This window comes from Macrotis lagotis, chromosome 7, assembly GCF_037893015.1.
Source record: "Macrotis lagotis isolate mMagLag1 chromosome 7, bilby.v1.9.chrom.fasta, whole genome shotgun sequence".
NCBI lineage: Eukaryota > Metazoa > Chordata > Mammalia > Peramelemorphia > Peramelidae > Macrotis > Macrotis lagotis.
Window position 1 is genome coordinate 215,746,947 of NC_133664.1, and position 15,395 is coordinate 215,762,341.

Below are 15,395 nucleotides of genomic sequence, written 5' to 3' on the forward strand. Positions count from 1 at the left end.
TGGAAACTAATTTAAAATAATGAATGAATCAAACAATAAATAAGAGAATTAATCAATCATTTCATGCAAAAAAATAACAATGAGGCATCATACTAAAATTTATGGGATACAGTCTAAGCAGTTTTAGTGTAAATCTTATATCTCAAAATGCTTATGTGAATAAAATGGAGAAAAAGGAGATCAATGAATCAAGCATGCAATTTAAAAAGTTAGAAAAAGATCAAATTAAATGTTTTTAATTAAATACTAAATTAGAAATTCTGAAAACCAAAGAAGAAATTAATAAAATACTAAGTAAGAAAACCATAGGTTTAATAAAAATAATTAAGACTTGTTTTTTATGAAAAAATAGATAAATCTTTGGTTAATCTGGTTTTAAAAAGGAAAGAATACCAAATTACCAGTATCAAAACCATCAACTGAGGTATGACTGAACAAGTTGTGGTATATGTATATGATGGAGTACTATTGTTTTATAAGAAAACATGAATGATTGAACTCTAGAGAAGCATGGAAAAAATGACACAAATTGATGGTGAGTGAGGGGAACAGAAACAAGAGAACATTATACACCTTAATAACAACACTGTGAGTTGATCAACTATGATGGATGCAGCTCCTCTCAGCAATTCAGAGATCTAGGACAACCCTGTTATTGGTTATTATTGACAATGCCATTCACATCCAGAGGAACACACACACACACACACACACACACACACACACACACACACACACACACAGAATATGAATGAACACTATGTTCACTTTAAAAATTTTTTTCCTTTGCTTTTCCTTCCTATGCAAGGCTTTCTTTCTTTTCCCTTATTTCTAATTCCTCAAAGTAAAAGACCAATATGTAAATATGCCTGAATGTGTACATGTACAACTTTTCTAGATTGTTCACTGTTGAGGGGAGTGGGATGGGAAAGGAGTGTGGAACAAAACTGTGTAACATAAATACGCAAGTGGATGAATCTTGAAAAACTTTCATAACATGTAATTGGACAAATAAAATAAAATATAATAGGAAAAAAATACTCCAACAATACTATCCCCCACATCTTTTACTGTGACCAGGGTGCAGTGGGACATGTCTCAATAGATCAAGAAATCTTTACAGGACTTGTACCCTAGGGTGTTACGGAAGAAGTTCCACAGAATATTGAACACTGTATTTGTGACTATTGCAGAGCAAGTAAAGGACTAATTTGAGATACTGTCAGAGAACTTGACAAATTAGTTGAAAGACAATATACTTTGGGAGTTATGGTGATGGACTACCATCTGACCTTAGAGTAGGTGTTAAGAAGTCAAGGAAAAGTTTATAGTTTTGTCAACTCCTTATTTTGATTTACCCCTCAGGAGAAATAGCCTCTGTGACAGATAGAAGAAATAAAGACTATTGAGCTTATCATCACATTGCCAGAGTCTTTGAGGGTTTTCACTGATTTTTTTCCTGGATTTTCCCAGGGAAATAGACACAATTCCCACTAGAATCCATTGAGGTTATTGTGTTTACTATGATTTAATTTATATTACTCTGTAGAAATGGTAGTATATGATGCTGGTCAGAGAGCCAGGATTTAAATTGTGTTAAGAAATTGTATCTTATTCTGGTCTCTCAATCTCCCTCTTCCACCTCTTAATAAGTTTAGTAATTTTTTTGGATAGCCAGTAAAAGGGGTATTAGCAGAAATGGAATTACCAAGGGAAACCTAAAAGTCGCATACAAACTATTCCAAAGATCATAGAAGCATAATTTGCAAATTGTATCATGTATTAACCAAAATTGAAATTTTAGTAATATCTGCCAACTCAGGAGAAATCATTCAGTTACTGCTTGTCAAAGTTCTAGTTCTATAATATACAAATTTCAGTCAAAATCCAGACTTCCACAGCCCCAATGAGCAGAACATCAAAAAGTTGTAGATTAGTTTGAAATGTAACTTTAAAGTTTTACTGATGACTTTGAGATAATTTGGATATGTTAATGAACTAACTTTAAGGTGGCATAGATAAGAGTTGATTTACTATTTCCCAAAGCCTATTCAAATTAGACTTCAAACTCTTGCCCCCACCCCCGAATACTCTTCCATCTCCTAAGAGTCCATGCTGCTTGAGTGGTCCCAAATCCAATCCACAGATACATCTATCTGCTCTCTGTCCCTCTTCCTCATACTGCCAGTCTCCATCATTCTGTTTCCCAAATTCCCATATCATATACCTCTGTGGAAAAATTCCCATTTTTCATTGCTCATCTTTATATTTCCTTTGCTGTTTGTTCTTACATTCAATATTCAGCCATTAAAGAGTGATTGATGCCCTGTTTTCCATTGCCATTTATGGTTTCTGCCTGTATTTCATAATTTCATAAATTTATAAATCACTTCATTCCTTCTCCCCTTTCTCTCTTAAATGAAATGTATTTCTGTGTTCTATTCTCTGTGTGTGTGTCTTTGTGTCTATGTATTCCTTCTTTTGATCAATTCAGTTGAATTTGAGGTTCAAGTATTGACTGTTCCCCTTCACATCCTCTTTGTTTGTATGCATGTCTACTATTGACTGTTCCCTAACCTTCTTTTCTCTTCTTCCTTCTCCTCCTAATGCATTCCTATTCCCCCACTTCATTCTTAAGTTCATCAAGAAACAATAGAAGTACACCAAGATCTTATCTAATTGGCTGCTGATGATAGTAGAGTTCAGGGAGGATTCTTCTTCTAATATTTGAGCATAAGCAATTTATGTCTGTTTAATCCATTATCATTGTTCATTCATGTTTAATTTTTTATGGTCCTCTTCACTCCAGGGTTTAAATTTTAGAATTTCTCTACAACTCTGGTCTTCTCATCTGAAACAATTTGAAGTCCTCTATTTCAATAAAGGTCTATATTTTTCCACTGTAACAAGTTTTGCTACGAAAATTAATCTTAGACATAAACCCATATTCTTTTCTTTATGGAATAAATCTTTTCCTCTTCTTTTTAGTAGTAGCTGCTAGGTTGTGAGTGACCCTGACCATGGCTCCATGTTATCTGAATTCTTTCTTTCTTTCTGTTTGTAGAATTTTTTTTTGATCTAGAAGATTCAGAGTTTACTTTTGTGTCCTTTGAGTTTCTATTTTGTTTTTTTTTTAGATGGTGATGAATGGATTCTTTCCATTTCCATCTTGCTTTTAGAAATGTGGATGATTTGCTCTTCAGTTTCTTGGAATGTAATGTCTATTCTCTTTTTTAGAAATATATATTCTGTAGTCCAATGATTCTCAAATTTTTCCTCTTCAATCTATTTTCTGAGTCATTTGTTTTTACTATGGGATACTTCATATTTTCCTTCTCTTTTTAGACTTTGACTTTGTTTTAATATTACTTGCTGTTTAAAGAAGTCACTTAGGTTACTGTTTGGTCCATTCTAATTTCCAATTCTTTCTTCTATAGTTCCCATTTCTTTTTCCTCAAATTCTAATTCCTCTTATAAAAATATTTAATACCACCACCACCATCATCATTATCATCATTATTCATCATCATCATCATCACCATTTAAACCAGAAGTTCAAGATAGGATTCTAGCCAAACAATATCCAGCAAATTATATCTGATGTGACATTTTCTAGATTAAAAGCAACATTTATGGGGCAGCTAAGTGGTGCAGTGGATAGAGCACTGACCCTGGAGCCAGGAGGACTTGAGTTCAAAGCCAGCCTCGGACACTTAATAGTTGCCTAGCTATGTGACCATGGGCAAGTCACTTAACCCCATTGCCTTAAATAAATAAATAAATAATTCATATATATATATATATATATATATATATATATATATATATATATATATATATACACACACACATATAAATGACTAGTATTAAAACATCTATTAACATCTACCAGTGCGAAATGTCCACTGGAAGTGACAATAATGACATTACAACAACAGGATGGATTATATTATTCCATAAAAAAAGGATATGGACTTATGGCCAAGATTAATTTTCCTAGCAAAACTTGTTAGAGTGGGAAAATATAGATCTTTATTGAAATAGAGGACTTCTAATTTTTTCAGATGAAAAGATTGAAGTTGTAGAGAAATTCTAAAATTTAAACACTGGAATGAAGAGAAACATAAAGGCTCTTCACCTGAAGCTGTACATTGCCCTTTCATATGTGTGCTATGATCATAGTTGGTCCTGTATGCTTTCTACACAAACATCCTTATATAGCACCACAAGTGCTCCTTATATATACCCATTCTTCCCATTAATATAAATATTTGTTGAAGAATGCATTCGTTTTTCTCCAGACAACTTCAAATGGAGCCTCTAAGCATACCCTAAAGTGACAGAATCCACAAAAACTAAGAGTGAAACAAGTTCTCAACTCAAGATATCATGGAGAAATTTCAACAAAGGTCTATCTCATGTGCAGAAAAGAAAAGTATAGCTCAGCTTAGGAGAGCTAGAAAGTCAGCAGGACACCCAGCCATAGGGCAGCTCAGGTATGGGCTCAGCAAGTCCACTGGCTTGCACCACTGTGCAGTAGGACTGCAGTAAGGATTCCAACCCCAGCTCAGAAAACAAAGTTCAATCCCTAAGAAAACAAGTGTAATAAGAGGGACTATAATTCAGAGAACAAACCACTAGCACTTGAAATGCCATAGGCAAGCAGGAAGCCAGCATCAGACTCCCAGCCCCAACACAAAAAGTTTAGCAATGGGCCACCTTTGCCACAGGAGTAGAGCTCAACTATCAAAATGAGCAAAAACAAAAAAAGGACTAACCATAAAATGTTACTATTCTGATAAAGGACAATAAAAAATACCATCTCAGAAGATAAAAGCAGTAACAAATTTCAAAATGTGAAGCCTCAAAGGGGTTTTTGAATTGGTCTTAAATCCAAGAGCTTAAAGAGGGTTTTAAAAATCAAAGAAGGGGGGTGGCTAGGTGGCACAGTGGATAGAGCACCGGCCCTGAAGTCAAGAGTACCTGAGTTCAAATTTGGCCTCAGACACTTAATAATTACCTAGCTGTATGGCCTTGGGCAAGCCACTTAACCCCATTTGCCTTGCAAAAACCTAAAAAAAAAAAAAATTTAAAAAAAATCAAAGAAGAAAAGGAGAAGAAAAATGGAGAAAAGAAATCAGTCATATTGGAGAATTATTATAAAAAATTGGATGAAGAAAACAATACATTTAAAAGTAAAATTGACCAAATGGAAAAAGAAAATAACTTCTTTAAAAAAAATTAACCAGTTGGAAAAGGAAAAGCAAAAGCTAAGAAGTAAACAAAGCCCTAAAATTAGAAATGTACAAATGGAAATTAATGACTCTATCAGAGACTCCAATATTAAAAAACCAAGACTGAAAAATTAGGAGAAAATTTAAAGTACCTCTTAGGAAAAGTGATTGACCTGGAAAACATATGCAGAAGAGATAATTTACAAACTATTCATCTACCTGAAATCCATGATCAGAAAAAGAATCTGGACAATGCCTTGCATGAAATTATCATAGAAAACTACCCTAATATCTGAGACCAGAGCAGAACAGAAAATTTGATTTTCAAATATAAGACTCTCTTAAGAGATGAATAATAAGGGGGATGGAAAGAAAAAGAATTTAGCCAATGAGACCAAGAAAATAGTTAGTCAATAAGTTAATCAATGGGAAGACAATACCTTGAGATTGTATTTATCTTTTTTTTAAGGTTTTTGCAGGGGTTTTTTTAGGTTAAGTGGCTTGCCCAAGGCCACACAGCTAGGTAATTATTAAGTGTCTGAGACCAGATTTGAACCTAGGTACTCCTGACTCCAGGGCCAATGCTTTATCCACTGCACCACCTAGCCGCTCTATAGAATTGTATTTATCTTAATACAGTTGAAGAGAACATAATTAGACAGAGGGTATGAGTTATAAATTCATAATGCTGTGATGATTTACTTTAGCTCATGGGGTTGTATTCCTATTAAAACAGTTTGAAGGGATGATACTCAGACAGAGAGTGTGGATATAAATTGATCATGATGTAATAGTTTTTTAGCTCATAAGGCTTATATTTCTACTGGTATGTTGGAGGGAGTCTACTCGAACTGAAGGTGCTTTTACAAAATTTATCATGATGGTGATAGTACTTATGGCTCTTGAGAACTATACTTCCATTAGGATAGTCCAAAGGAGTATACTTTGACAGAGGATGGGGATGGAAGACAGATATAATACAATAAAACAAATAAAAACAAAACATGACAAAATGATTTTACTGGGAGAAGGTGGAGGCATTAGAAGATAATGCCACATGAGAAGACACAAAGACTATTATAGTAGAGGGAAAGATGAAAGAGTAAAAACACTGGGTAAATTTTACACTAAACAGATTTGGTTCAAAGAAGGAATGATATGCATTCCCAATTGGTTTAAAAATTTATCCTATCCTACAGGAAAGTAGGAGGGAAAAAAGGAAAGGACAGTATGAGACAGGCAGCAGTCAGAAGCAAAACATTGGTGAGGAAGGAAATGGGGAAAGGATAATCTCATGATCACTTTTTCCCCAGTTTTAATTCTTCTTTTACAACATACATAATATGGAAATATGTTAAATATGATGGTATATGTGCAACCTAAATCAAACTATTTGCTCCATGGAGGGAGGGAAGGGGAGAGGTTGAAAAATGTAGAAATCCACAGTTTGCAAAAGGAAGATTGTTGAAAACTATCTTTACATGTGGTTGGACAAAATAAAAAAAAAATTGAAAAAGAAAAAAGAATGTGAGTTTATGGGGAAAATGGTTTGTTGCTACATTTCTTATTAAATATCTTTTATTTGAACTACTTGTTTTCTCTAATTCTCTTATTAAAGGTATTAAAAGATATGTAAATAAAGGTTCACAAAATATAATTTTGGGGAATATAGACCCAGAAAGTAAGACCAACCTCAAGTAGACATTCCTTGGGGGACCTTCCTAGTCCTCAGAATCTATCTTTAGATATATTCAGATATAAAGCTTCAAAGCTGAATATTTAATTTGAATCCTACACATTTGAATGGTAAAGTTCCTTTTGAGAATTGTTATACAATGTGCCAAAAATTTGTAGAAAAATACATCATTTTGGGTCTGGTTTCTAAAAAAAAAAACAAAACAAAACTCTAGGTGGATTTCTTTCAAGATTGTTAGTTTTTCATAGTTCTACTTTTTAAAAAAAACTAGCTAATTATTAAATAGGTGGGGAAAAGTTATATTTGTGTACTCTTTACTCTAACTAACCTAAGCAATGTGTCTGTGTGTGTGTGTGTGTGTGTGTGTGTGTGTGTGTGTGTGTGTGTATGTGTGCGTCTGTATGTATATATCTTTGTGTGTACATGCAGGCATACTTCCTTCAAGAGGCATCTACCAAGGCAAAAACAAGTGTCCAGTGTTGATTTTCCTATGGGCACAGAACCAGTTTTATGGAGGGGAGAGACAACTACCAGCATTGGGAGAATAAAACCTGAACTCTATAAACAGAGGTCAGTTGACTCTGAGGGCAGCAGGAAGGAAGATGTCAAAATTTGTGGGAAACTTAATTTTACTCTTCAATATGATTATGAAAATGAACTACTTGTTGTTAATATTATCAAAGCCTTAGATTTACCTGCAAAAGACTTCACAGGAACATCTGACCCCTATGTGAAAATATATCTTCTTCCAGATAGGAAAAAGAAGTTTCAGACCCGGGTGCACAGAAGGACTTTAAATCCCTTATTTGAAGAAATCTTTCAATTTCCTGTAGCCTATGACCAACTGAGCAACAGAAAACTACATTTGAGTATATATGATTTTGACAGATTTTCTAGACATGACATGATTGGAGAAGTGATTCTGGATAATATTTTTGAAGTTTCTGATCTTTCCAGGGAAGCTACAGTGTGGAAAGATATTCATTGTGCAACTACGGTGAGTAATGATTTCCTTAAATATATTTATTTCCAGGAAAATGTTTCATTGCAATGCCAGAGCACATTCCTAAAATAGTTCTTACATATATACCTCTAATATATGGGGAGAGAGAGAGAGAGAGAGAGAGAGAGAGAGAGAGAGAGAGAGAGAGAGAATATTTTGAATTTTTAGGAATCTATTCAGTGAGAGTTCTTATGTGGGCATCTAATGAGATAATCGTGATAGTAAAATTAGGTCCCTAACATAAAATGTAACACTTTTTTTATGAACCTTGGATCTCACTCAGTATAACCAAAAAGAGATGCACAGCATTGAATTTAGCTGTACAACATAATTTAACTGTACATTTAGCTATAATTTATATATAGTACCAAAGAACATTAAAATTCATGAAAAATTATACACTGATTTAAACCAATAGTAATTTTATGGTACAATGTAGCTAACAATTTTTAAAACTTATGGTCTTGGTTTTGGCTTAAGAACCTTGCTACTTTTTAATAATGTATCAAAATAAAAAGTCAATCAACAACTATTTAAGTACATAAGATGTGCAAGGCACTATGAAGAGCATTAGGAATACAAATACAAGTAGAAAGAAAAATAATCCCTGTCATTTTAAAATGTGTATTCTATTGGAGAAGACCAGGACATAAGGAAGCTAAAAGGGAAAAGGGGGCCCTAGAATGCTCAGCTAGAAGGCACTGTAGAAAAAATAGGGAAAGAGAATCACAAGGCATGTCTTGAAAAGAATCAAGTCATGGGTGGTCCCAATGTTCTCTATTAAAATGAGATCTCCAGAAAGAACTGGTTAGTAGCCATTTTATGAGGGCTAGAGCGAGCTTCCAGGCTTTCTGAACCCTTTTAGGGAAAGTAATTTCCTTAAAAAGTTTCCATGGAGGAGAAATATATGAATTAACTTGACATTTAAATATATGTGTGTGTGTGTGTGTGTGTGTGTGTGTGTGTGTGTGTGTGTGTGTGTGTGTGTAGATATAGATATAGATATATATAGAGAGAGACTTTTATTGTTGATTTTAACTTTTATAGTTAAGTAGATATACTTAAAAATCATGTAATCATACTCATCCTTTGCCCAAAGGACTACAAAACTTGCATACCCTTTGTTTCAGCAATATAACTTCTAGGTCTGTCTCCCAAAGAAATAAAAAATGGAGGTGGGGAGGATCTACTTACACAAAAAATATTTATAGCAACTTTTCTTTGGTGGCAAAGAATTGGAAATTGAGAGAATTCACATTAAATATGGAATAGTTGAGGTATAATGAATGTAATTGAATACCATTGTGTTATAAGAAATGAAAAGCAAAAGACTTTGGAAAGACTTACATGAACTGCTTGAAAAGGAAAGTGAGCAGAACTAGGAGACATTGCATACAGTAACAGCAAGGTTGTATGATGAATGATTTGGTTATTCTCACTAATACTGTGATTCAGGATAATTTATTTCTTTAAAAATTAATATTTTATTCCCCCAGTTATTTAACATTTATTTTTAAAAAAATTTTAGTTCTAAATTCTCTCCCTCTTTCTCTTCCTTTTCCCTACCTCCCTGAGAAGACTAGCGATCTGATTTAGGTTATACATAGATCCAAGACAATTTCTTTTTCTTTATTCTTTTTTTTTTAGATTTTGGAAAGGCAAACGGGGTTAAGTGGCTTGCCCAAGGCCACACAGCTAGGTAATTATTAAGTGTCTGAGGCCATATTTGAACTTAGGTACTCCTGACTCCAGGGTTGGTACTCTAGCCACTGTGCCACCTAGCTGCCCCAATCCAAGAACTCATGATGAAAAAATCCAGAGAAAGAACTGATGAAGTCTGAATGTAAATCAAAGCATAATATTTTTACCTTACTGTTTTTGTATGCTTTTTGTCTATTTCTCCTTTTACAAATTACTAATATGGAAATAGGTTTTATATGATGTACATATATAACCTATGTCAAATTGCTTACTATCTTAGAAAGTAGGGAGGTGATAGAGGAAAGGAGGGAGAAAATTTCAGAACTAAATTTTTTAAATGATTATTAAAATTTGTCTTTGCATATATTTAAGAAAATTAAATACTATTGAAATAAAATAAAATAAAATGATAATCCAAAAATGATAATGTAATCTTATTGAGTTTGAAAATAATAAAGAAAAAAGAACAAAGAAACCAAAAATTTTTTTACCTGAAATTTCTTTGAAAGGTGTTTCTTTATTATATTTGCATTCAATATTTATTATTTTAGTATAAACAGCATAAATGTGTTGTAGTTAATTCCTAGGAACTTTTTGTGTTATTATCAAGTTTTGAGTTATTGTTGAAATTTCTTGTTTTAATTTTTATAATGAGAGATTAAGATATGGAGGAGAATTATGGAAAGTGATCACATTTCTTAAACAGAGGGGCTTTTGAATCACGTACTTTTTACAATGAAATTCATATAGACTTAGGGGGCAGCTAGGTGGCATAGGTGGATAGGTGGATAAAGCACCAGCCCTGGAGTCAGGAATACCTGGGTTCAAATCCGGCCTCAGACACTTAATAATTACCTAGCTGTGTGGCCTTGGGCAAGCCACTTAACCCCATTGACTTGAAAAATCTAAAAAAAAAAAAAGAAAAGAAATTCATATAGACTTAGGAAAAATGCTTTTTAAGTCATTTTTAAAAAGTATATCCTTTTAGGTATTCATAAATGGATTTATTTAAATATTAAGAGTTGAGTATCTTCTTCAATTATATATTACTTCCATATACAATATCAATCTGAAGTCTATTGCATATCCATAATCTTGCAGAAATAAATAATATATGTCAATGGAGTATATATATTTTTACAATACTAAAGACTGAATAATATTTTTGAATATTTGCAGACTTTTTCAGTCAGAATTCTTATTAGATTATGATTATGATTATTCCCTTAGTCTCTTCTATATACTTTTAATTCAGTGATACTGACCTCATTGAACAAGACATTCATCTCTGAGCTCTGAACATTTTCTCTCACTGTCCCTCATTCTTGGAATATTCTCCCTCTTAGCTCTGTCTCCTAGCTTTCCTTAGTTCCTTAAAGTCCCAGCTAAAATTTAACCTTCTAGGCTTAGAAGCTTTTCCCAATTCTCTTAATTCTAATCCTTCCTCCATATAGCTTGTTGATAGTTATTTATGTGTTGTCTCTTCTATCATGCTGTGATCTCCTTAAGAACAGGATCCTAGTCTTGAGCACAGTGCCTGACCTGTATAAGGTGCTTAATGAAGAATTTTTGATTCACTGACTGCATGCCTTGTGTACACATAATTGTTTGTATATGAGCTCTTTCTATCTTCAATGTTTAGCACATTGCCTGGCATTTGATCATTGATTATTGAATTTAGATATTTGATCATTTTGAGATCATGGGTAATTTGGGAGAGAGCATTTTCAACTAAGTGATGAGACCAGAACTCACATTGTATGATCATAAAAGAAAAGAAGAAAGAAGATGATTCGAATTAGAAACCTCATCTTCCTACCAGGAAGTAGAAGCAAATATTCCTCCATGTCAAAGTGACTTCAGCAAGGCTGAAGGGAGTGATGTAGAGTGACATGAAGTAAAAATGGTGAATGGAGGAGAACATGAGTTAAGGACAGAGGATTATGAGGATAAGGAGAGCATTTCAGTTCCTCTCTTTTTTAATACCTGGGAATGTTTTGCCTACTTCCCTTTCTATTACTTATTACCAGAGGTTGCTTAGTGGTACAGTGGATAGAGAACTAGACCTAGATTCAAGGAGACTTTCCCTGAAGTCTAATCTCATAAATTTACTGGCTGTGTGAATCTGGATAAATAACTTAAACTCCCTCAGACTCATTTCCATATCTTAAAAAGGTTTAATAAAAGCATCTACATCACTGTGTTTTGAGAATCAAATGAGATGATATTTGTAAAGTACTCTGTTTATTTAACATGATTTGAAGTTCTTAGCTAAGTTCCTGCATCCTCTGTGAATAATTGATGAGAATTTAAAAAACAAAAGAAAAATTAACAAAATAAAGCTCTTATCTTTACTCTCAGTCTTTATCTCTATTTACCATTTCATTTTACCACTTAGTCTCTACAAGGGAAGAGTCATTGTTTCTTATTCTATTTCTCTGTTTTAAAAAAACAATGCTGGTTGGTTTTAATGACTACTGTTTTACGGTATAGCTTAAGATCTGGAAGTGCTATTACCTCTTTTTTTCCTCATTTCCCTTGATATTCTAGAACTTTTGTTTTTTTCTAAATTAATTTTGTTATTATATTATCAAGTTCTAAAAAAGTATTCCTTGGGAATTTGATTGACATGGTGTAAGCACTGAACATTCTTCCAGTTATTTAAGTTCTTTATTTCTTTAAGGAGCACTTTGTAATTGAAGCAGTGTCTTTTATGTTCTTTAGTAGATTGATCCCCAAATACTTTATGCATTTTATAATTATTTAAAATGGGATTTTCTTTTCTGTTTTCACTTTTTAGTTATTGTTATTATTATATAAAAATGTAGTTGATTTTTGAGGACTTATTTTTAACATTTATTTTTATATTATAATTTTTTCATTGCTTTTTTTGCAAGCCAATGGGAGGATTAAATGACCTGTCCAAGGTCACACAGAGCTAGGTAAAATGTCTGAGGCCCTATTTAAATTCAGGTCCTCCAGACTCCGGAAGAGAGAAAAGAAGAACCTATTTTACTGGGAAGATAAAAAAGGGGAAGAATTCGAAAGATAAAAGCAGGAAAAAGGATTATTAAGCAAAACATCAAAGGGAAAGGAGTAACAAATGGATTTGGGAGAGCCCAGAAATGAGGAAAAAAAGAGTCATTGTAAATAAAACCATCATAAAAAGAATAAATGAGATACTATATGATATTTACAAAGGAAGAGGGGAGAAATCATAACCTAACAATAATATTGGAAACAGATGAAGGAATATATATATAAACATAACATAACTTTAAATGTGATTGATAAAATAATCCAACAAAATGAAAAAGAGTGACAGACTGGGTAAGAAAACAAAACCATAGAATTTGTTGCTTATAAGAAACAAAAAACATTAAAAACAAAAACATAAAACTAGGGGATTGGAAAATTGCAATCAAATTATCTCAGAAAATAAAAGTAAACCTTAAAACATAAGCAAGGAAATTATAGTATCCTGAAAGGAACCACAAACATAATAATACTAAATTTATCCACTCCAAATATCATCCAATTTCATAAATGAAACATTAACTGAACTATATGACTACATAGACAGAATTATATGACAGGACACTTTGGTGTCTACTCAGTTATGGATAAATCTAATAGAAAGATAAACAAAGTTAATATGCATGAACAAACTGCTAAGGAAACTAGAAAAGACTTACAGTTCAGATTGTAAGTCTGTAAACCAGTCTTTTACAGAATAATTATTTCTTAAGACCACATGGAAATTTTATAAAACCTGACCATGAATTGAGGCACAGAGATACTGAAAACAAATGTAAAAAGGTAGAAATAGCTCACATACAATAAAGGAATTTAAAATATTCATTTATTCTGGGGGCACAAAAGCATTTTGTTTTATGCTCTTTGGGGGGGGGGGGGTGCAAGGCATTGGGGTTAAGTGATTTGTCCAAGGTCACACAGCTAAGTAAGTATTGTATCTGAGGCTAAATTTGAACTCAGGTACTCCTGACTCCAGGGCCAGTGCTCTATCCATTATACCACCTAGCTGCCCCACACAAAGTATTTTAAATGGATATTTAACAATATAATAAGTAATAACTGGGTCAGAGAACCAATCATAGAAACAATGGATAATTATGTGGAAGAAAATTATAATAATGAAACAACATGCCATAATATCTGGAATGCAGTTGTATCAATTCTCAGGGAGAAATCATATTACTAAAAATATACATTAGCAAAATAGATCAAGAAAGGTTTAATGAACTGAATTTACATTTAAAACTTAGAAATCCACTAAAGAAGTACAAAAAGGAGATCATAAAAACAGGATGAGAAATAGGAAAATAGGAAACAAAAAATCCCATAGAAATTATAATAAAATAAAAGATGGTTATTAATAGATGGATAAAATTGATAAATTTTTAGGTAATCTACTTTAAAACAAGAAAACAAAAGAGCAAACCAATAAAATAGCAAATGAGCAAGGTGAAATCGCAACAAAATCAGAAGGAAATAAAAAGAATGCTCAGAACATTATTCAATCATATGCTAAAAAATAAAAAAACAAAAAATATAGGAATATATTCAAAAATATAAAATACCCAAACCACCAGAAGATAGACAGAAATGTTAAATAATCCATTCATAGAAAAGGAAATAGAACTAGTTTAAAGGAACTTGACAAAGAAAAAAATTCCTGGTCCTGATAGATTTTTTAAATGAAACTAAATTTTTAAAATCAAAATGGAAAAGGGGAAGGAAGAAGATAAAGAGGAATGTGGGTGGTGTCTTTGTCAAGTCTAATGAGGTAAAAATTACTCTCAGGAAGAAGAGAGGTTTCAGAAGACAGAATCAGATACATGCCAATAGAAGCAGAAAGAGGAATGGATAAATTCAAATGAAGATGGGGGTGGCCTTGTTTATTCTCAAAAAATGAAGAAAACACCCCAAAATCATTTTATGATACAAATAGAGTTCTATTTTCTAAACTACTAAAGGAAGAAACACAGAGGGAAAATTGCCAAAATCATCATCAATATTCAGTCAAAAATATAAACAAAATTCTTTCTAAAAAAAACTACAGCAATTTATCAAAAAAAAAACCATTCTTTATAGATGAATGTTGGATTTTTGCCAAAGGTAGAAGGATGATTCAACATTAGGAAAACAATCAAGATAGCAAATAATATTAAATCATTCCAATGCAGATGACTATTGTATAGGCTTAGAGGGATCTCTCTTAATATCACAAAAATATTTAAAACCAAAGGACAATCAACATACATATGTATACATATATATAATATATATATTATATATATATATAACCACAACAATAAAACAAGAGAAAAAATATTAAAGGCATAAAGATAGGTAAAGATATAAAACTATCTTTATTTGGCAATGATATGATGGTACACTTAGAAAATCCTAGAGAATCAGAAAATATACTAATTGAGGCGGCTTAGTAGTGAAGTGGATAGAGCACCTGTCCTGAAGTCAGGAGTACCTCAGTTCAAATTCCACCTCAGACACTTAATACTTACTTAGCTGTTACCTTGGGCAAGTCACTTAACCCCTGTGTCTTGCAAAAAAATCCAAAAAATATCATAAAATAAAATGCTTTGTGTCCCCAGAATAAATGACTGTTTTAAATTGCTCTATGGTGTGTGAGTTATTTCTACTATTTGTTTTCAGTATCTCTGTGCCTCAGTTCATGGTCAGGTTTTATAAAATTTCCATGTAGTCTTAAGAAATAAGT

At 32.6% G+C, this 15,395-nt stretch overlaps 1 protein-coding gene across 1 annotated transcript in view; it reads left to right on the top strand.

Moving 5' to 3' along the window:
• Positions 1-15,395, top strand: part of SYT10 (synaptotagmin 10) — a 91,877-nt gene that overhangs the window by 26,065 nt on the left and 50,417 nt on the right. The window contains 1 exon segment of the mRNA XM_074195333.1: positions 7,360-7,927. Coding sequence (XP_074051434.1) covers positions 7,360-7,927 — 568 coding nt within the window.